At 31.4% G+C, this 23,381-nt stretch overlaps 2 protein-coding genes and 2 long non-coding RNA genes across 9 annotated transcripts in view; 2 read left to right on the top strand and 2 right to left on the bottom strand.

Moving 5' to 3' along the window:
- LOC141446945 (uncharacterized) lies at positions 1–18,106 on the top strand. The gene is made up of 3 exons (XM_074113973.1): positions 1–237; positions 15,107–15,231; positions 17,246–18,106. Exons 1-3 carry the CDS (start codon positions 160–162, stop codon positions 17,376–17,378), a joined length of 336 nt encoding a protein of 111 aa, XP_073970074.1. The 5' UTR covers positions 1–159; the 3' UTR covers positions 17,379–18,106.
- On the bottom strand, positions 2,078–10,194 carry LOC141446949 (uncharacterized). Its single transcript, XR_012454027.1, has 3 exons — positions 10,087–10,194; positions 7,730–7,858; positions 2,078–2,623 (listed from the first exon to the last, which is right to left on the bottom strand). It is a non-coding gene; the product is annotated as an uncharacterized lncRNA (long non-coding RNA).
- LOC141446948 (uncharacterized) overlaps positions 17,269–23,381 on the bottom strand; it is a 26,216-nt gene continuing 20,103 nt past the window's right edge. Inside the window, exons 1-7 of one of the 5 annotated variants that reach the window (XR_012454025.1) lie at positions 20,789–20,979; positions 19,901–20,110; positions 19,598–19,689; positions 19,379–19,511; positions 18,812–19,025; positions 18,129–18,340; positions 17,269–17,405 (exon numbers count right to left, since the gene is read on the bottom strand). This is a non-coding gene — a long non-coding RNA (uncharacterized lncRNA). Of the gene's footprint in view, positions 17,406–18,128; positions 18,341–18,811; positions 19,026–19,378; positions 19,512–19,597; positions 19,690–19,900; positions 20,111–20,788; positions 20,980–23,381 lie in introns of those variants that run through there. The other 4 variants (XR_012454024.1, XR_012454022.1, XR_012454023.1 and 1 more) reach the window with 4 other exon arrangements.
- Positions 21,255–23,381, top strand: part of LOC141446939 (ATP-binding cassette sub-family F member 3) — a 9,671-nt gene continuing 7,544 nt past the window's right edge. For both annotated transcript variants that reach the window (XR_012454013.1, XM_074113955.1), the window contains exons 1-3: positions 21,255–21,401; positions 21,623–21,731; positions 21,845–22,025. Coding sequence is in view for 1 of the 2 variants with exons in the window: in XM_074113955.1 (XP_073970056.1) it covers positions 21,323–21,401; positions 21,623–21,731; positions 21,845–22,025 (369 nt within the window). In the remaining variant the exon portion in view is untranslated. The remainder of the gene's footprint in view (positions 21,402–21,622; positions 21,732–21,844; positions 22,026–23,381) is intronic.

A 23,381-nucleotide genomic window follows, 5' to 3' on the forward strand; every position in this document is an offset into this window, starting at 1 on the left:
GAATAACTTCAAATTCTTCAGCTTTGCGATTGGGTTAAAGTAGCGCACATATACACGCGACACTATCTCTTCATTAAAAGCTTACTTAAAAAAAAATAAATATACCGTTATCTTCGTATTTTTATTAATTGTTTTATTTAGCAACAAAAGTTTTGCAATATGATTTCACACAAAGCAACCGCCATCATTCTAGTCTCAAGTTTATTGCTAAGTGGTGTTTTAGGAGCAGCGATTCAGGTAAGTTATTGTTTTTATTTAAATCCAAATTTATATATATCATATAAAATAATTCTCTAAAAAATATTTTTAAATTCTATTTAGTTGAAAATGTATTTGGGTCCGCAGTGTTGATTTTATGCGGCGTATCCCCTCATTTTCTATTTCTAATTTCCAGAAAATTTTGAGAAACCGAAATCAAAACATGCGTGCTCCAAGCGTATAAAATTAAAGATAAATTATGGTAGCATTGTTAATCATTTTAATTTTAGTTCAATTTAAAAAAAAAATTAATTTTATTTTATTACAAAAATCCCAATCATTAAAAAATTCTTAACTTCGTGAATTATTCTCCGACTGTTCGCTTTTACCAACCTGTGGGGTGATAAACTTCCGCTTTCCACGATTTGAAATTTATTATTATTTCGAGTAAAATATGGTGTTATTTTTACTCTTAGTACAAAATTTAATTTTACATAAGCCTGTTCAAATTTCAAAATTTGAAAGAAATCTCTTAAACTGGAAGATGAGTTTATTAATGCCCCCACCCGAAATTTAAGGGCTATTTTTAATTAAAAGCTCTAATTCTTATTTTAGAATTTCTAATTCTTTTGATAACTGAAGTATTATCTAAGAGTCTGACGTATACTTTACAAATTTAAGGGCAAATTAAGTGAAAAAAAAATCAAAATTTGTTTCAACGGAGTTATCTGATTAACGTGGAATGATTATACGTCATTTATTTACTTTAAATGACTAAGGAGCGTTAACTTTTTAGGTTCATTAAATAAATTATTTTACAAATTTTAACTTGACTTTTCGGGTGAATTTTGTTATGAATTAAAGCTTTCCCTTTTACTCTTAACAATTTTCAAATTTTGCAAAGTTTGAACTGCATCAGTAAAACAAAAAAATAATGGTAAGTAACAAAACAAAAAACAAAAAAAATTATTTAAAAATGTTTACTGTAAATGCTCATTTTCTTTTGAAAATAATCACTAGCCTGATGACACCATAATATAATTTGTAAATTGTAAATTTAAATTCCAAAAATCTAACCTTAGCAATATTGTTGAAAATTTAGAAATAAGTATGCATTTCCGGTCTAAAATTTAAATTAGAATAACTACCGGATCCCAATATTTGCTTCGTATAACGTATTAAGTGAACATAACTATAAAATCTACTGTAAAGTTGAAATTGATTCACCCACGAGAATGCATCTTGCATGGTTTTTACTCACGCCAATTTTATATTTATAAACTGCAGAAAACAAAATATGAGAAACATGAATATAGTAGTTACGGTGCATTCCTTCACTGCTGGAATCTGATGCAATACTGTAAAGGGAAACAGCCGTATGATGTAATCTTTTAGAACTGCCCTTCTCAATTTTTTTTTTTTCTTTTCCACTCTTGGTAAAGAAAGCCTCCTTATATTCGATTTATTTAATATTAATTTTGAAGTTTTGAGGGTCCAAAAAATTAGTTTTTAGAAAATGGTCTCCGTGGTGTGTGAACTCTAGTTCAAAAATGAATAATCGCTCAAAATTTAAATTTTCTATTTTGTTTGGGTACTTCTAAAGGAACTAAAGGGAAGTTAGACATCAAAACCCTTGAACCAGAAAGCAAAGACAAATCTAACACGTGGATTATGTATTGGTGCTCTTTAAAGTAACGTGTGGGTTTCAAAAATTTAATTGAAAGTGAATGAAACATGGGTTTCCCAATTCAAACCAGAAATGAATGAAAAGAAATGGATATGAGCCTGTGGTTTTGCACAAAATAAGGCGTAGACGATTTAATTTGTATAAAAAGGTGTTTTAAGATTACGCAAAAGGGAATATTTTTATATTTCCTCAATATTTCCTTGGCTTTGGAAAACTGGGATTAGAAGCAAGAGATGTTAAATATCCATCCTGAACTTATACTAGCACCCACTGACTTTCATCTATTCCCATAGAAATTTGTGAATAGAAAACGTTTTTAAATGAAGAGATGGTGGCCATTGAAGATGGATATTTGGAAATCTTACAGAAACGCATTTAAGGGTTGTATACAATATTCATTTAGAAGACATGTAAAAGTATAATGAACTAGAAACACTAGTCTTTCAATGCCTAGCCGAGGATTTTGTACCTTGCCTTTAGTGGAAATTACAGATCAAGTGCTGATCCTTTTCTTCTATGAGAGGATATTTACTTCCACTTTAATTCTTCGATCTCTGGTTTTTCTGGGTGTAAGGTCTTGATATTCTCCGTACAGTGGAATTCTGAGCCATACCAGCCTTTCACATTGATGCAATCCGTCTAGCGCCCATTCCTCTTCTTTATTGGATATTACTTTTTGTTCTAAGAACTTACCTTCTCGGAAAGTCGTATCTTTTCAAACTTTTGTTTATACTCAATCTGCAAAAAAAAAAAAAAAAAAAAAATATATATATAATTGGTTCTTCTAAGAATTAATGTCCTTAAACACATAAAGTTTTAACCAGAGAAAAAAAGACAAAAAAAATATATCTAAAATTATATTAAGATTGATCACTAAAGTTATTGATAATAAAGGAACAAACAAAAACATGTTTATTAAATAGTTGTTACAGCAGAGTGGGAAAGAATGTCTTACATGACAATTTTATAGGCAAATTTTTGTATCAAAACAAATAATTTTAACTCACAATCAAAAGTGCCCATATATGTATAAAGTTAAAATGATAATGGGAATTGATTTAGTAAATGTTTGCTTCCAACAGGTACAGAAATAATGCTACATTGTAGTTCAAAAATTATTGCTTTACAGCTTTGAAATCTTAAGTCACAGAATTCCATTCTTGATACAGAATATTTAAGAGAAAAATAACGAATAAAAAGGGCCTTAATATTTCTTCAAAACGGATTTTTAACCAAAAAAAAAAGGAACTGTTTAGAAGGAATGGAGATGCATAAAAAAAAAAATTATCAAATGTGTGATCAATATGTGTCCGAAATCGGTAACCTAAAGGTACATTTTACTGAAAAAAAACAACAAAACAAAACAGTTTTTTGAAACTTCTGTGAGATAAGTTGGGTAGGTTTTCCTCAAAAGTATCATTTCCATAAAAAATATTTGCATCGTAGGGTTTAAGAAGGAAAATAGATACATCTGTTGTTACAATTCCGGAGTTCATATGAAATATGAATTATCGGGAGACCCTCACTTCACAAGGATACATGTTTCACTTATCTGAGAGCTTTTTTCGGAAATACATCCCATTGTAAACATGGAGGTCAATAAATATTATTTAAATAAAAAAAAATTGGTAAATTATTGTAAGAACATTTTTGAAGAGTGAGGGAAGTTTCTAAATTTCAATAAATTGTGGCTTTATATTTGTAGGAATAAATATGTTTTCAAATTCACAACCTCGAGATATGTAGTAAGTCTTGCGAGTAACCGTTTCAGATCTTTTGAGATATACCCACCTCCAGTCGCCTTTTTTTTTTTTTTAAGTATCAAAATACTAATACTAAAAATTTGTTGTTCATTAATGGAACGCCATTAGTAAATAAATCAACAGATTGAGGAACTCAAGAGCACATTTTTTGTTAATCATTACTAATTAATTATTTAAAAAAAAAACACACACAAATTAAATCCGTCCAAAACACGCAACTTTTCTTGAAATTTTTTAACCTTAATTTTTACTTTTACCATAAAACGGTCAAATCTTAGTGGTAATGTACAATTCACTGCAATTATGAGAGAACGTTAGACCTTTTAGGTGCTCCAGAACTCTTCTAAAATGTTTTAAATACTTAATGTTCTAACAAACTCGTAGAAGATGTTGAGTTAACTTGAAAAAAAAAAAAAATTGTTTACAAAATTCTGCGGGTTTATATATTTTCTCGAATACACATAATTTGCGAGAAAAGAGATTAACTCTAATGGACAAACACAAGACCTTCACGCAGAGTACCCGTGATTCGCAACAGCATGAAGGCATTGATTTTACTCTGTCCAAGAGATCTAGCTCCTATATACCAAAATACCCTGAGACTCAAATTACAAAAATATTCTTTTCCCTTGAATACACTAGGATATATTCAAAGTTTAAATTAATTCTAATGAGCCACATGTTGAGAGAAATACCCCGTGATTCTTTCTTCGCCAAAGATTCGTTACTATTTTTTTTTTAAATAATAAAAAAATTATTCCAGAAATAATACACTGCTTCCATCACGGTCTTCTAATTACTTATCCCCAATGAGTGTAAACTACTCAATCTAATGTAGCTTACTGCTGTTGTTTGTTAATATCTGAATAATCCTTGAAATTGGGAACAAAATTTGTAAACATGTTACGTCTTAATAGAAAAAAAATTGTTTTGTATTTTGTGTCTAATACATTTCTATTTATTTAAATTCTGCCAATAGTTAAGATATAACAGTTCAAAAGGTTACTTTTTTTCTTGATTCTGTAATAATAGAACCTCAATCAATTTAAAAAAAAATATAGTAAATTTTCCTCAATGAAATTATCCCATTGTTATATTATGATACGTAAATTGTAAAAAGATTGTATTTTCTAATTGATGAAGTAATAAAAATCTAAATTTTGGAATTTTAAGTTTTCACAGCAAAAATTATGTTATGAGTTGCCAGTTATATTTATTCTCTTTTTTTTTATTGACAGCCTTAAAGTTGAAGGCACAAAATAAGGTACGAATGAAGAGCATGATTGGGATGGAGAAGTCTATCAGCAGCTCAATACGGAATTTAAGCAAGAGAAATATGCTATTTTACATGTGGCCATGGGGTGCGCGATTAATTTCAGAAATTGCAAATAGTGCACTAAAGAAATAATGAGTAGCAATCTGATAATGAGGATCAAAGAAAGAGTACATCTACAACTATACTAACTATGGGGAAAATATCCACTAATTATGACGGCGAGCTTGCCGGAATATTATTAGCTCTTGATAAAGTGAAGCGGGGTCCTTAGTGCCGTATTGTGGTCTTTGTTGACTCGCGTGCGGCGATTCTAGCTATAGCTGGAGCGAGCTATTCAGAGTCGGCAGTCTTAGCGAAATGCAGAGCAGAGAATGAGGCTGCCAATGAAAGCAATTAAGATTATAGCGCTCCAATGGATTCCAGGGCACAGTGGGTTGCTTGGAAACGAGAGGGTGGATGAATTGGCAAAAAGAGGTGCACAAATAGATCAACCTGAGCAACCAATCTGTATGCATGCTTTTAAAAGGATAACTGCTGCCTGTCTTCGATCAGAAAGATCAGACAAAAAGCAAAAGCGGGTAGAAAATGGTGGCAAGTATTGGTTGAACCAGATGGACGAATTCCACCTAATCTGACAAGAAGGGACGGTGTGGCCTGCTTCAGACTGCTCAAGGGGCATGATTATTTGCAGGTCCACCTATATCGCAACAATAATATGCAACAGTTTGTCATAAATTTCTAGGAAAGAATTGCAAGAAGAGCAATTACGGAAGAAGAAGAAGCATTTAGTGAAGGAAATCAACAAATCTGGAAAGATAAGGATAAAATCAGTTTACTCTTGGACCCATTCCAGCACTATCTTAACAGCTAAATTTCCGAAAACCTTCTTCGAGAAAGTAGTAAGATAATCCGAAGTAAGATGGCAGATGCACGAATGAGGCAACGGCAGCGAAAAGTGCACGCATATTAAAATTAAAGAAGTTTTTCGTATTGATTTGAATGAATAGGAAGAATTACTGGAAAACTTTTGTCAGTTCCGAGTGTGCGGTGCTTTTTCGTAGGGTACAAGATAAACCGTATAGATTTGTACTATAAGCGGGTACAAAAGATATAAAACACATAAACGGAGAATGGATAAAAAAAAAGATATGGGCTGGAGAAACAAAAATTACGTAGGCACCCTCACAAAGAGAAATTTAAAAGAAATTACACACACTCAAAACACAAAATAGAAGATGAAAAATTCCACGCTCATCACACGCATACAATGAATGTGCCGAGCGGGGAAGTGAAGACGCACGCTATAGTGGGTACGTGATTCCGCAGTCTCCCGTAAGAGACGTAGTAATCGGAAGGTCAGCAATCAGTTCTCTTCTTTCTCACACTCCCTCATTCTAACTCTCTCTCTCACAAGCACACACACACATACGCGCGCGGATATCCCCTCCCAGGTCTTCGCAGTGTTCCTTCACGTTCATTCATTCAAGAGATATTCGCGTAAAGGGCACTGAACTGATGCTTAAGCATTATGTAATTTTCTTTTTTTCTTTTCCATCAGTATTATTATCTTTTTTTTTACGCCAACTATACTATTTATTAATTTCATTGATTCCATTTTTTACTGACTATTCAAAATAATCAAGTATTTGTGTGCCACAATAAAATTCATTATTTTATAACAGATTTTGAAAACTACAGAAACACTAACAAGATTTCCTTTTATCGCGATTTATAATTTACATTTTCTTGTAACCTGCAATCTGTACTAAAAAAATTACTTAATTTATAAATTTATTACATTAGCAACACGTCTAGTCGAACGATTTCTTTTTGTAAATTTAGTATCAATTACACATTTAACTACCATTAATACTACACAGATGATAAATCTCCTCCCCCAGAACTGCCTAGGCTACACTAAATTGAAAAAAATCAACTTCTAATGATGGATTAAAATCTAAAGTATGACTTTAGAAGCACAGTATACTGCATGCCTTTAGACAAAATTCAGATTTCTCAAGTGCTTAGTATTTAGTAAATTATAAAGTTTAAAGCTAACAGATACTATGGACTAATTCATCTTCTTCAGGATAAGAATTTTGTCTACAGTAAGCAACAGCTAAGTTCTTTGCAGGTGGTTAAGTACATCCTGGGAATATCGGTGTAAAATGTTCGAATTGCTAGGCAGGAATATCAAGGGGCTGAGATTCTGACGAAGTGTTAGGGCCACGTTCACACTATTAAAGTAAAGTAACTACCTATTTTTTCAGGCGGGCTTTACCGTCCAACTACCAATTTAGGTGTCGTGGACGGAGGCGACTAGCAAACATACATTACTGTAAATTTCTTTTATTAACCATTAAATAAAATCCAAGGCCTAAGACCGGGAATCGAACCCAGTACCACAATGCATATCAGCTTTGCAGGTATCGCCTCTTAACCGCTCGGCTACCGTGGCGCCTCGTTCACACTATTATAATTGTATAATAACAATTGTCATGAAATGAAACCAGGCCGCTAAATATTGATAAGAACTTGAAGAGTGATGAATTTTCCTATTTATTCAATCTTGTTTGTTAACTTTTAACTTGTTGGCAACATATCGTGACGTAAATACGGTCAAAGAACTTACAACTAAAAAAAACTAGTGAGAAGGACGTCTTCTTCTTTCTACGCGTAAACAATTCCCCACCCCCCGTTTGATTAATTCACATGTTTGCCTTCCTCTCACTCCCTTTGTGTGTTTTTTATTTATGCGTGCAAAAGGTTAAAATAAAACAAAAAATATAAGAAAATAATAGTAACCTTGTTGTTTTGTATATTTAAAATCATCTTCGATGACTGCAGAGTTAGTATACTAATTTTTTGGCGAATGTTTTATTTAAGCACGCTGCTGGAATGAATTTTGAATACTTCTTGTGAAGCCTCAAAAATCTGAAATAAATTTATCATATTTAGTACCAATTATAAATAGCGGGAGACTGTTCCTTAACTTCTGAGAGATGTTAACATCCCTGCAAATATCCCAGACTAAATTTTACCATGCGATTTGTGATGTTTTCTTAAACTAAATATAACTAGAATATAAAAGCGAAACGGGACCTTTACCCCACGGCACTGCAGCCACAAGAGGCTTATTGTGCCTTCCCCTTTTTTGAATCTAGTAGACGAAACCTCCTCTACTAAAGAGACTGAGGACTTTCCCTACTAGTTCTTTTTGCTGTACTATCTCCTTTGGTCTCAAAGAGCACAACCGCTCGATTACAACTCAATGGAACAGCAAGTAAGAGGCCGTTTCCTCCTCCAAATAAGCCCCACGTTGTACAGATGCTTCCTGAACCTATCGTGCCCCTTGAATAGGCCTGTAATTAGAGTAATCTGATTTCTACCCAAGCCCAGAGTCTCTTCGGTTATTTTTTTTTTTACAAGCAAAGGCATCATACACTTACTGTGTTTGACCCATGGAAACATCACCTTTCATGCTCTCTGAAGATCCAGTCTCTGAGAGCTGCACGAACTGCATCCTTGGTGATCCCCAGGACTGGTTCCGAGCCAATGAAAAGAGTGGTTAGCTCCGTTCCTGGCCAGTTGATCGGCTGTTTCATTCCTCTTAATCTCCACATGACCTGGCACTCATTCCAACCGAACTTTATTATGACGAGCTAGTTATAGGGTATATAACTAAATAATAAGGTATTACATAATGTAAAAACTGAATCATTTATCGTTAGTCGTAAATTAGCTTTGGACTAATTTACACATAAGAATTTGGAACTTCTTAATTTTAACGTACGGTAGCAAATCGTGGGCACAAACCTCCAAACATAATAGCCAATCGCAAGCAGCAGAAGTGCGCTTACTTCGAAGGATTGAAGTAAAAGAGTTCGACAATCACTTCTACCTTCGATAATCAAACCTGTGGAGAAGCTGCTGAGACAGCACAGGATAGGCTGGTTTAGGCACTTGGTAAGGGTGATACAGAATGTACAGTTGCATTTGGAGGGGCTAGTAAAAGAGGAAGACAGAGTCCTGCACGAAATTTAGACCAAAGGAGGAAACTAACTTGTAAAAACCAAACCATATATCGTCATCGTAACCTGAAATAATATGTTTCCGTTAAAACTAAATGTGAAAATCCATTATACATCAAAAAGAGTTAGTCAAAATTATATTTATTCTTTAATAAAATACCTGAAACAGCTTATCAATGAAAATACTAGTTATTAAGCTGCATCATTAAAACAGATTATAATGGATATATCCTATCAACATATTAATGAATGCCTATCATGGAATGTTCCCATAACAACAAAAAACCAAGAGTTAAAGAGGACTGTTAAAAGAAATCGGTACTGCTAAGAAATGTGATGACTCATGCCAACACTTCCTATCTTCATCGTTAAGATTATTTTTATTATCACATGTTTATTAGGGTGGGAAGTATTCAGAATGTAATTCATCATTCCAGTTACAGGTTATTAATTTCCGTTCTACTTTTCTCTCAATCTGTCTCTCTTTTCCTCCTAATTTGCATTATCGCATTGGTATTAGATGAGTTAGTGTCATCATGTAAAATATTAGCGAGTGGGTTTTGAGACTCCAATGTTTCAAATCAAATGATTAAGAGAAAACAAGGAATTGTAAAATGTATGTGACCTGAATACATGTCCGTTTTTTTTTTTTTCGTGACAGACTCTAAAATTTAAAACGATATGTTTCAAATTTTGCCTTAGAGGCTGAAATACATGTTTCGTTCAACCATCTCGTGAAAGCTGTTAGAACCTTATTTATCACAATATAAGTATCATGCAGTCTTCGGGAGGTTAAATATTTCTCATTTACCTCCTGGAGATTCTAGCATCTGGTAATCTTTACCAGAACTCTCTTGGTTTATTCAGTGCACTGGGCGATTGAGACGCCATGCTCCCTAGTGTCCTGGTTCTACTTTATTAGTTTATTGTACTGTTATCCGGCCATTTTTTACCCGAATTTGCTGGTTTTGAATCTCCGGTGTCTCTTGAGAGGTAAGAGGTGGGCGGGGAGCAATGGGCATTTTGGATTGCCTGCGTTCGTTCCTCCTCTTGGGGGAATCGCCCTTTGCTACCATCAATCAATCAATCACGTAGCTAAACTATTTTTAATAATAAAAAGTAAAATATTACCACTTTGAATTGTCATCCGAATTTCACGTTATCTCCTCCTGAATAAAATATGATCTCTAATTGGGCAGTGATGTTTGCGCATATCTGTTTGTGACCACAGCAAATCTGAAAATAGGAAAATCACAATTAGTTCAAATTTTAGATTTCATTTAGGTGCCAAAAATGTAAAAAGGGTTTTTGGTGAAAATCTTATCTACTTGAATCGTCTTTTGATGGTTTTATTTTTTACTTAATTCTGTACACTTCGTACACTACCTCTCATTGCATACATAAAAAGTCTGTACATTTTATGAGAAATACTGTCTCTGGAAAATTCATTAAAACTGTCCGGTAGGACAGTTGTATAAGGGTTGACCATCAAAAACTGCACGAAAAAGCGTAACGTTGAAAAACACCCAACTTTGACAATTTTTTTCTATTTTTCTATTAAAGATAAAATTCCCAAACTTTCTTTAAATCTTACTCCAAACCATCCTTTATAACTGTAATTTTTTTGCAACCACCCAGATCTAATAGATTTCGAGAAAAAAGTTGCCGAAAATGAGCAAAAACGGCTTTTTCAAAAAATGTTCTTGTTCTTCTTCTTCTTCTTCTTCTTGTTACCTTTTTTGTAAACAACGTAGCGCCTAAATGCGTGAACCGATTTTCATGAATGAGGTGTCATTCGATTCGTACTTTTATGTAGATGTGCCTTTTGGGGGTCTCGGCCCTGTACATCGAATGGGAGAGGAGTTAGCCCCCTTTATATAAGGCCCCCTCAAAAATTATTATTACTAATTACTCTGTAAATCTTGGCCCGATTATGATAAAATTTGGTAGGATGATAGGGTTAGGGCTCCCCTACGTAACATTAAAGCGGCGATCAGCTCTTACACTTGTTAAGGGGAAGTATAGCAATCGTTTCAAATTATCGACACGTGAACCGATTTTCATGAATGAAGTGTCATTCGAATCGAAATTTTGTACAGATTTGCACTTTAAAAGTCTCGACGCAGTGTCTCATAAGGAGGGGAGTTTCCCCCACCCAAATAAAGCCCTTTTTAAAACTATCATTACCAATATTTCTACAAAGCTTAGTCCGATTTTGATAAAATTTAGCACGAAGAAGTGATTAAAGCTCCTCTACGTGGCTGTGAAGTGCCATCATGTTCTTACACCTACTAAGAGGAAGTACTGCAATCGTTAAAATTATCAATGAGTGAACCGATTTACATCAATGAATTGTCGTTCGATTCAAAATCTTTACCTTTTAGGGAGAAGTACTGTAATCGCAGTTTATTTTTCTTGCTCCTCTTAAAAGGAAGTACTGAAATCGCAGTTTAATTTTGCTATTTACGTACAAATACCTTCCTATTTTATTCAAAACGCTTTCTCAAAAAAATTGTTATTGAGGATGGTTTGGGGACCGCAACTATAACCATTCTTTAAAAAGATCTCTCCAGTGGTAGTTACGGTTCCGATTTAACACCTTATCAGGTTATAGAATAGCTTATTCCAAATTTTAAAAAAATCTGTAAAGCAGACGTAACTTTGCAAATAGACAAAAAGGAAAATCTATCCAAAAGGTACAAAAATCTCCTTAACAAAAACTTACAGTTTAAAAAGTTAAGTATAAGGGTTGATTAAACGCCAAAAGGACACAAATCAGCAAGTACCCAACATTTCATTAATACTTCATTGATATTCAAGTAATTTTACTGCATTAATTTTCATTAATATTTTTTAAGAATTTATTAGATGTCACAGACCCTTATGCTGGCCAGTTCATTCATAATAGTTATAATTGTGATAAAATGTACATTATATCTTCGTATAAATAGGTACTTTATTTTAACTCTATTCCAAATTATTTTTCTGATTTCTCTTTAATGTGCCCTTTATGCTGAGTAGTCACATATTCATGCTTGTTAAAGTAGAAAAAGACAAAGTTAGGGTCGGCTACTGTTTAAATTTGAATCACGGAGGATTTAAAAGAATATTTCAGTCTTGAATTCGTCTTACCAAAATATTCGTGAGCACAAATAACACACAGTTAATAACAAGAAGATTATTCAACACAACAATATTTACTCATTTCTCAATTGTAATTTAATTTAGTCCCCCTAATTTTACTTATGGTAAAATACTGGAATAATTAGCTGTCCTAAAAATATGCATATCTTATTTTACTTTATATTACATATATACAACATTGTGGGAAGAACACCTAGATTGAGAATGTAATTGAAGAAAACTATATTATTTGCGATAAAGCCAGATTATTTATTACTTATTATTACAAACGTTTGACTACTACATAAAATAACAATTACTTTAATCGAAGAATGAACTTAAACCGACGATTTTTATTTAAAAATAAAAATAAATAAATAAAATCATTGATGTACGATATGTTGGTGTAAGCAATTTTTAAAAAAGTTTATGAATTTTTTAGCCTCATATTTTTTTATTTTTTATCACGTTTTCTTTTTCACCTGTAATTAATAGTTTGATTATTATAAATAACTAGATATTACAGTCAATCTACAGTGCTACTTGAGTAAATATTTTGTAGATTAAAATGGCCAGCGTAACACAGGGTCTGTGACATCTAATAAATTCTTAAAAAATATTAATGAAAATTAATGCAATAAAATTACTTGAATATCAATGAAGTATTAATGAAATGTTGGGTACTTGCTGATTTGTGTACCTTTTGGCGTTTAATCAACCCTTATACTTAACTTTTTAAACTGTAAGTTTTTGTGAAGGAGATTTTATGTGAGAAGTGAGTGAGGATACAAAGAAAATGTCATATCACTGAATTTTATTGTATAATATTAGAAAATATTTAATATGTTACTGAAATTTAGTTTGAAGAAAATCGTAAAGAAACGGAATGTGTATTTTGTTTAGCATTTTTAATAACGACTACTTAAGATAAAAATCTAACCCTCTCGTTTGAACTTCTTTTTATAAAAATTTATTTTAAAGTTCTGTGACTTCATGCTTTCCTAAAGTAAACCTATATTTGAACCCTGTGAACATTTAATGAAAATGCGACGTTTGAAGAAAAACTAATGAAAATTGCTATAAGACAAATTCGTGCAGTTATTTGAACAAGATTTTTTAACTTCAAATGCTAACTCGAAATTTAATAATTTACTTTTACTTGAAATATCATTTGGGAGAATTGAGTTTGAGATTGTCAATAGTTCTTTCTATCACATTTCAGTGAAATCCAAATTTTGAAAGAAAATTGAATCTTTTAGAATGGTTCTAGTTCCAAATAAAAATAGATCTTTCACGATATATTTTTTTTCCTTTTCAATTTACATTAAGTGTACTCGTAGGAATAGTAATAGCAAATTGGTTTCCCTTCTCCTTACCGGATGATCTTCATTGCCGTAATCTTTGGCAATCTCCTTTTTGTTTCTCTTTTGATAATATAAACATGTGTGTCAAATGAATCAAATATGTTTTGCGTATTGTCACTTTGTATGAAAGAGGGGTAAGAGTTTGTTTATGTGAGAAAGGCAGTTCATCTTACTATTCTTCCGTTTTCAACACTTCCTTTACATCACTGTATATAGAGTTAATAAATCATTTTACCAACTAGCATCCTTTAATTTTTTACTTTCTCTGAGTAGTCTCTAGTAGGTTAGTGTTGTAAAAATGACTAATGTTTTGTTTGGAAGTAGGGATAAAACGGATGTTTACTTAAATCGTATTGGGCATACCTTGGGGGCACGACTCCATGTATCTCTTTATCACTGGCTCTTTTCCTCTGACTGTATTCTAATTTGTTGATTTACTACGTACTTATTTGAATACCTGCCGATATTCGGCTTTTATTACATAACATGTAATCACATTGACATGAGTGGTTTTTATTTAACTCACATGACTGTCAATTATTTTTTATACATTCCAATTCTAATAGTATATTCTCTCCGAAAAAAATGTTTTTTTTGCGTTTATTTTTGCTACAATCAGCGCGTTGGCGCTATAAGTAACAGTGATAACAGTAACAACAAATAACAGAAGAATACGAGTGGAGAAGTTACCCAGCGGTAACACTCCAAAATAGGCTATTAGTCGCTCTCTTCACTTGAGAGGAGATCACGAGGCCACTGTCTCTTAAGGCGTCTTGTCGGGTTGTCAGGAAAAGTTCTAGAAGAAAGATTTGAAGCTAGAGGGTTTATATGAGATTGCAGGTTGAAGTGGAGTTTTCTGTATCTTGTTTTAGCAACTTGTGTTACAAAAGGAATGTTAAGGTCAGTGTGTATAGTCAAGTTGGAGACATAAAAAGGAGCGTTTACAATAGTTCGAAGAATTTTAGATTGTAGAGTATGAATCCTTTGAAGATTGGAGCGTTTGGTTGAACTCCACAAGCTCTATTCCATACGCCCAGATGGGTTTTAAAATAGATGTATAAATTAGTCTTTTGTTGTCCAGAGAGAGTTTTGATCTGTCGTCTAAGAGTCTTTTAAGTAGTCGATAGCGTCTGTTCAGTTCTGTTCTTTTAAGTCTAGTGTGGGGGTTCCAAGAAAAAAAATGTTAACTTTAATTTTTCAGTTTTTTCAAAGATAGAATTTTTACTAAATGCTAGTTACCTTCACTATAGTTTTCTAATAATTAAAAGAATTTTAAGAGAAGCTTCATGTCATAGTAATCTACCCATGTAGATAGCTTACGGAAAGTTTGAATTCCAATGCTTAATATTAGAATTCAAACTTTCCATAAGCTATTTACTTCAAACTGAAATTATAACAACTCATATAATTACCAAAAATATGATAGGACCACACATTCATTCAAATAGAATTTTAGGGATAAGCCTAACCGCTCCATATCGCAGAAGTGCAGTAGAATGAATTTTCTTTCCTGCGGAATGTTTAATTAAATAAACATAGCTCTATATAAGTACTCAATCTGACTTTTCACGTTATTTTGTTCATTAACCACTTTTAACTGCCCTGTATAAAAATTTAAAAACAAAACAAAAAAATAGCTAGTAATGACTATTTTCTTGTTACAGAAAAGGGACGCAAATGGCGAGGAAAATACACCAACCACACCAAGTGTATGCCACGCTAGGACGCCATGCGCATGGGCAGTTTATGTACCGTTTACCAGAAAAATTGAATATTTCATGACAAACACGTACGTAATTAAATTATTATTATTATCACTACTTTTTATTTATTTATTTATTTTTTTTTAGCGTTAGGTCTCTAATATTAATGTAGAGAAATGATGGTTGAAACTAAACCTTTAGTAAACTGAAAGCTATTTAATTTCAAAAAAAACTCAATGAAATATCACATTTTCTGATCATCATTTCGGATAATACAAAGAAATCTATTACTACTGACCCGATTCACGGAATTAACCTAATGATGTAACAGGTGCAGGAGCTAGATAACCACCCTCTGTAACGTCATGTGAGTCCATTTTCCACCCATAGGTCGCGCAATCCTTCGAGAGACATCTCTAACCGCGAATATCACTATTCTCTACCTACTTTCCTTTAGTAGTGGTAATATGCTGAATCAAACCTCAGTAACTTTGGAGATATTTACTACACCTCTGTGTAAATAGTGCTACATCAGAAGTATCGCAACATTCACGAAGTACAATAATTCGCTGTTCTGTTGTGCCATAAGATATCCGGTATACAACCCTCCTGTACTCCCGTTATTGAGAAAATGTCAAAAATATCGAAAATCTGTTTTGCGAAGTGAAGAGCCCGAATAACCGATTTACATTGATATTCTAGCAAAGCTTTTACGCTTGTTAGTGTCATATTTAATGGAAACCATAAAAGTGACCTTTTAATCTATCCGTTTCCTGAAAACCTCTTTTACAAATCAATTTTGTCCGGGAAAAGGCTTCAAAAAAGATCAAAGGCATTAGTTAAAATAGTTTAAGTTTACAAAAAAAAAAAATTGAGGGTTATGTTTTCGAAAAATATCGCTTTAGAAAACATATTCTATTCACATAGTCACCATGCGAAAATAAAAACGCGTTACGAAATTGAACTTTCTGATCTACAAACATACACATAAAACCTTTTCTCATCTAAAAATTTATCCAACATTCCTAAATTCTCCACTAACATCACTCGAAGCAAACATTTTGTATCAACCATTACCTATTTGTATAAGAAACGCAATTTTCATGTAATTATAATTATTACCTACTATTTTATTGATAAAATGGTTAATGCTAGCTGACCGTTTAGAAATCAGCTAATTCCTATGAATGAAAACGGGATGGCACCACCTTCGAAATATTAAAAAATGATTCACAACTTAGTAACCAACCCTAATTTGGACCGTGCAGACTGTTTTCAACTACAGTCGTGAGACACTAGACACTATAAAAATAAAGAATCACACTATAAATAGTTTCTTTTTAGTTGTTTTGAACCATTTTTTTCTTTAACTTTTAAATTAAGTTATAATGCAAACAGTCTGGTTTTTCTCTTGCATGTTTCATACTTTTTCACATTCCAGCCACGTACTTTTATACACTTTTTTTCTACAACCGTATGCAGAAACTGTAATAAACCGTAGGTTTTTTTAAAAAAAATTATTTAAAGAAACTGAAAACACACTTTTAAACCTATAAAGTGCTTATACCTAGCTTACAATCCTTATTCAATCGTTCTGGATTATTCACGTTTATATGTAAATAAAAGAACGGTCTTATTCAACTAAACTGTTTTGGTTAAATTTGATTAAAGTTTTGTCAAAAATTTCTAGTTTAAAAAAATTTATATGCACACTCGTTCACCAAAATGTTTTAAAGGCTCTTTAGATGATAGATGTGAATAGTCTTTCCCTCTAATTTACCATTTAAATTCTTCATTTATTCAATACTTTTTAACATTAAATGAGTTGCTCAAGTACCGAGCTTAATAAGTTTGAGTGACGAAGTTTAAACTTCATGAAGAGTTCTTTTAGTTTTCCGAAAAAAAACGCTGCTTTCTTTTACCTTGTTAGTTTAAATACTCATACAAAAAAACACGAAAAACCAGCTGAAATGATTGTTTTATTGATCTTCTTGTAAAATTCGTTTTAATATATCTTTTATACTTTTTGAATATCTCCAGACAAGTGTAAACAATAATTAAAAATTCAAGTTGTTAAAAAAAAATTAAAACCTGTTACAGATGTGAATGTGCCAAAGGTAAACAATGTTTACGTGAGAACGACGACATCTCAGTCAGTGCATACGTGTACAGGTGCAGTGAAGGAAACAGCACAACGCACAGTCGAGAGCTGAGGAACCATTCAGTTTCCTAGTATCTGCCCACTCTATACTTCTTTTCTCTAAAATTAAAATTTAAACAAACTCAAATTTTTTTTACCAAGATTCTTAAAAAAAATAAAATAAGTCAATAAAAAGAAAAGAAATCTCAAACGATTGAGTATAACTCAGTATTCCATTTCATGTTTATAGTAAAATAAAAAATATTCTACACCCTAGGTTTATAAGTTCCTTTTTTTATATTTGCTACTCCTGAAGGAGATTATTTATTTTTCCTATTAGAATTTTAGATAAAGATGTATTTATTTATAAAATGTAAAAAGAAAGAGAAAAAACTACTTTATCACCAACTTAATTTTGCTGCTCTTTTATTAAATTTTATGTTTTATATATATTCTCAATACGTTATATTTAAATTATAGAACAGCACTAGTAATATAGAATTTCAAATGGGTCTTATTCCAATGTTTTTTTCGACTTTCTTCAAAGAAGTATCGAAATAAAGGATGTGTTTTAAAGATAAATCTTATTTTTTCGTTACCTAAGTTAGATTGGTACTTAATAATAATTAAGCTTTATGAGGCTACAATTGTCAAAATGTAAGTTAATTTTTGTAATTTTTCTTTTTCTTTCATTTTTCTATAAAACATGTAAATTTTGCCCTATTCAACATTCAAGCTATAAAAAAGTCATTACGATGTATTTGATACAGTATTTTTTTGTTCGTTTTATTTAATAAATAAAATTAATTATTAATAAACAATTATTATCTTTATTTATTATACCTTAAAGTTTTTTGTTTTATTTACCACTTCGATTATTACAGGGATTTGCTCAGTGGTTAGAGTCCAGGCGGAGATCCTGGGTTCGAATTCAGATGCCAAGTTCTCAGATTCTTTTTCTTCCTTGAAGCTTCTTCAAAGTCACTGTCCGGTGATCCTACAGGTTTTTTGTTATGAGAGACTACGGGGACCAATGTCTACAGGTGTTAACGAGCCTTTAATTAAAAAAATATGTATAACATATACATATATCTATAAATATAGCAATAATAAGCTTAATTTTATGTTTAATTTATTAAACAATTAAAATGTTCCGACCATTATTTTATTTATTTATTTTTCATTTGGACGTAGATTTATAATGGGCAAGTGGGTGCTTTTAAAGTGTCACTCACTATGCAGGGACGTTTAGATTAGACTTACCCTTTCTCAAAAGCTTCTTTTAATTACAATTATTGCAGGTACACTATCTAAAATTGCATGACCTTTCACACTTTAATAATTATGATTTTGGAAAGAAATAGTTACAACAGAAGTACTAAATAAAGTTTAAAAGGAAAAGGCTTCAGAGCTCTACTACAAGACAATTGCAATAAAAAGAAAAATTGTCTAACTAAATATATTTCATCACATCTTTCATCTTTTAGCCTAACAAATAAATGTTTTTATATATTTTTATAATATACCTCAACAATTGCACTCCTCTTATAAAAGATCGCTATCGTCATTCTGGTAATCATACAACACAAAATTTCAACAAATGATGGAACCCAAGCATCAAATTCTTGCAATAGTAAGATCCTTTTGTAGCATCTTTTTCTAGATATCGTGTTTTATCCATTAAACGTTCTTTAATTTACAAGTTGCAGTAGGCTCATTTAGAAAAATTTCGAACTATTTCTGAAAAAGCAAAAGTTAGAAGTAGTTTTTTTTTTTAATTGAGCTTATTATTTATAATTAGGCTTAATACTTATTACTCAAAATTTAAATAGCAAAAAATTCTTCTTGAGTAAAATTAAAATTGAAGCTTGACTAAACAGAAGTAAGAACCTGTGGGGCTTGGATGAAAATAAACATCGAAAATTCGGTAATGTTAAAACAATTTGTTGAAATGAAAATGTTTTCAACATTCTTTTCAAATACAGATTAACGTAAACTATGTTGGTAAAGCAAAAAATTGACAATCTTGATAATGAGTTCTTAGATAGAATATTAAAGTATAACGACAATAATTTAACAATATTGAAACTTACTTTTCCATTAATTAATGTTAATCATACAAGTAATGTCATTTAAAAAACTACAAAATTCTATCATTCCATCTGTCTCCACTAATTAAGGTATGATTTACCTTATCACTGGATTTTATTCAACTTTAAAGCATTCCTTAAAATCAAATAAATTATCAACCATCAATAAAATGCCTACTTGAAGAAAGAGATTTACACTAACCATTAGTAAAGTATACTGACATTTAATGACTGCGAAAACCCAACAGTAAAAACTTGGAATGATCTATTTCTTCAGCATGGACTTTTATTTTTGTAGGTATAACTGAAATAACCTATCATAAATTTTAATTAAAGAAAAAATAATTTGGTTAATTTTAAAAGTTAATAGTCATTAATAATTTTAAAATCGTTCAACACGCCTCATAACAATTTGATGAAATTAAAAAAAAGACTTAATAAAATGTTAAGAAAAACTGTGCACTATCAGTTCTTCAAGGAAATTAATAGAACCTTATTTAAATATGAAATTAATACAATTTTTACCTAAGCAGTAAAGTAATTTTCCTCGATTGTTGAAATCAAAGAAGTTCAGATTTAAAATATGCAAATAACTTTACTATTTTCTATAATTGCCTCTTCAGAAATCAATTAAGTAGATCTACTTCTGTCCTGGCTTTAGTGAAACGTACTAAAATAAAGTTCAAAAATGCAAAATGAAGAAAAAGGCGATTGGTCCATAGCACTCTCGTTCATCTGAAACAACCAATCAAAATCCTTGACACAAAAACTAACTTGGCTTACTCACAAAATACGTTAATATTTAAATTTTTAACAACAGTTTATTTTTATTTTTTTTAGATTTCTAGAAATCTAAGACACATTCGACTTTTTCTTACTATGATTCCCAAGCTCGGATTTACTCCAAACTCGATATTTTAAAAACATTAACTTTCCAATTCATTATTCATGCAGGTGGTCGTACAGTATTCAGACACAGTACTTTAACTTTACAAAAAATCCGAAGTATGTATAAATCCGTCTCAATCAATCCTCCTGTCCGCTTGAATTCAATTTTAACGGAAAAAGATTGAAAAAATCTGTTAGGTAGTAATCTGATTTTATTGAAACATCTTACAAATTTATTGAACATGATGTTTAAAACCATAAATGTACATCATTTATTTGGTCCACGACATCTAATTTGTCGTTGGACGTTAAGCCTCGTCTGAAAAAATAGGTGATTACCTTACTTTTCTTTTTTTCATTTGAAACATTTTTCACGGAAAATTTCATTGAGGTACTTTTAGAATGGAGGAAATTCTGAAGCACGTCTTTTTTTAAACGGATTTCTCTGATTTTTGAGATTTTCTTAAAAATACTCCGAGGAATTTCTGGAGATTTCAAACACACATAACATATATAAGCACATACCTTATAACTTGTACTGTTAAATTAAATAGGTATTCTGCAATGAATCTGCTTAATGATTTACAAACTTTATAATAGAGGGGAAAATTAAATATATTGTTTTTTTTAAAGAAAATTTGTGAGATAGAACCTCGTGAGTAAGAAGAAGTCATGTGAGTCATGTCACACAAGATTTTTTTAAAATTGGATAAATTCTAATTCTTAAATAATTATGATTTTTACAGAAACTAATTTAAAAAAGAGAAACTGAGTACATAGAGCTTCCATCAAGAACATTCTTTTACATTCACGCGCTATCTATTGACAGTAAAATGAATTAGTGCAATTTGTTATTTTATATTTTAGAATAAGTTTTTTATTAACCAAAATAAAAATGTTTTTGCTGCAGTAACTTTAGATTAATGAAACGCGAAATAGTTTAGTTACTTCAAAGTTGATTGAAATAATAATTAAATAATTGTATTTTGTACGATAATTTTTTTCAAGTGTTTGCTAACTTTCCTTGTCACATATGATCAGCTGATAAATCGGTCTTAGATGAAGATGGCTGACTGCGGGCAGTTCCTTAAAGAAGAGTTTCCGCTGATTAATGAGGATCTGTACCAATATGTTGAAGGTAAATTGTTTATAATCCAAAAAATTGTTTTGTTAGTTAATTTGTGTTTTTGGGTTACAAAATAAAATTATCTCTCAAGGTAGCTAAGCACATTTTTTTAACGTCTACGATAGAGATACTTGGATAAAGCTACTTATTTCTGATAGTAAGAAGTATCATAGTGTAATTTGTATGAACATTGTTTGAGTGCCTATAACACAGTGTTATGCTTTGATTAAAAGGAGTTCTTACTAATGGAATTGACGACTTTGAAGACAGCGATGAATTATACGATGCTGTGGGAGGCGTACTTCATGAGGTAGCAGACGGAAGAAGTGAAGAAGAAATCAGGTATGTTATCAACAAATAATTCGTACTCATGAAAAACGTTGAAATAATTTTGCTTGCAATGGTAACTATTGTTAAATTAAATTGAAAAGAGGTTTTTTTTTGTGTTTTTAAAGGCAAATATGTGGTCGTCTTTTATCATTAATGCGTGGCGAAGGACCAGAGACAAATGGTGAAACAAAAAATGGTAACAAAGTGCTTAATGCTCCTGTCCACTTGGGGACTATGGCAGCAAATTTGCAAGAAAATGTTGAAGATATTAAATCAATTTGGGTGATGCAACGAGATGATACTCTTGTTAGTATATGTAATGTTTCCTTTTATTTAACTTTTATCTAAAAATTATGGAAATAAGTAGATTTATACCAGAAATATTAGTATATTCATACCAGAAATAATTTGAACATAATCATTGAGGTACTAAGTTAGTTGTGATTAAAATGATACCACTTCATTAATATGTCCTTTGTATCAAGTGAATTGCCCTCCAACCAACATTCGAGAGTTAATCTAATTAAAGATTAGCTTTGATGGTTGGAAGTGGGAAAAATAAGTGGAGTTAAAAAATAAATATGGCATTCTAAAATGTTATAGAATTTTATTCCTGTTTATTTTAATTTTACTTTCTTATCCTCATGAGAGGATTTATTGTTTTGAGAAAGAATTTTGATTTAGTTTACGCATAAAAGTTTACGTTTTAAGATATTGTGTTCGTGACAATGGCAATACTACAATTTGATGTGGGTTGGAATGTGTCTAGATGTCAATATGAATCGGAAAATTAATAATTACAGTTCTTTCATGTTTTGGATATGTGATACCGAGAAATCCAGTAATAAGCTACTCATTTTTTTTTAAATTCTCGAAAATTATTAATGATAGAATAATTGAAATTTAACCATTGGTGCCTTAAGATCTTAACAAATTCTTAAAATGTAGTTACAATCACTCGAATAGAATAAAATATTAGTGCCTATACAGTAATGTGATTCTAATCAGATATATTACAGATTGTGATTTTCCCTAACGTTAGATTCGAGGAATTCATAGGATTCAACAAAAATAAAAATTGCTTATAAGGACCGACATAATTTCATCCGTGTATTTGCACAGCCTTTAACGCGTTCTAATTTAAAAATTATTGCTCAGTGTTCATGTTTGTAAATCTTTTTTTTTCTTCGTTTGTTAAAGCTGGCTGGTATTTTACTTCAAAACCTTGAAAGCTTGAATGAAATCACTTTCTCGAACCTAATTAAATGTATATTATGTTATAACTACAGGGAACCTTTAAGTTATACTAGAAACTATAGAACTAGGGGTGTGTCAAGAACTTCATGAGAATATATAATTGAACCAGCAGCAACAATCATTCATAAAATACTTGAAATAAAAATTTAGTAATCAATTGCCCAAAATAACCCTAAAGGAACGAGCTTTCCAGGTCCATCGGGATGTTAATCGATATATAGCAGCTTAGTAAGAGATCTAAACAGGTATAACCAAAATAAAGAGAGATCTGCCTATTTCAATTTCTCAAACAAGCTCTTTTGATCTGAAATTGCCACTAGAACAACCATCGAATGAGAATGGAAATTAGTAATTTATATTTAAGAGAGTAATTGAAGCATTTTTTTGTTATTTCTGTTCTCTTAG

The sequence above is a fragment of the Rhodnius prolixus genome, unplaced genomic scaffold, assembly GCF_049639745.1.
Source record: "Rhodnius prolixus isolate KJV_2025 unplaced genomic scaffold, Rpr scaffold_7, whole genome shotgun sequence".
Lineage (NCBI taxonomy): Eukaryota > Metazoa > Arthropoda > Insecta > Hemiptera > Reduviidae > Rhodnius > Rhodnius prolixus.

Excerpts from the sequence above, each read along its gene's own strand:
- LOC141446945 (XM_074113973.1), top strand. The coding sequence starts at position 160 with ATGATTTCACACAAAGCAACCGCCATCATTCTAGTCTCAAGTTTATTG. Across the intron at positions 238-15,106 it reads TTTTAGGAGCAGCGATTCAG|AAAAGGGACGCAAATGGCGA; the intron begins GTAAGTTATTGT and ends TTCTTGTTACAG. Across the intron at positions 15,232-17,245 it reads GAATATTTCATGACAAACAC|ATGTGAATGTGCCAAAGGTA; the intron begins GTACGTAATTAA and ends AACCTGTTACAG.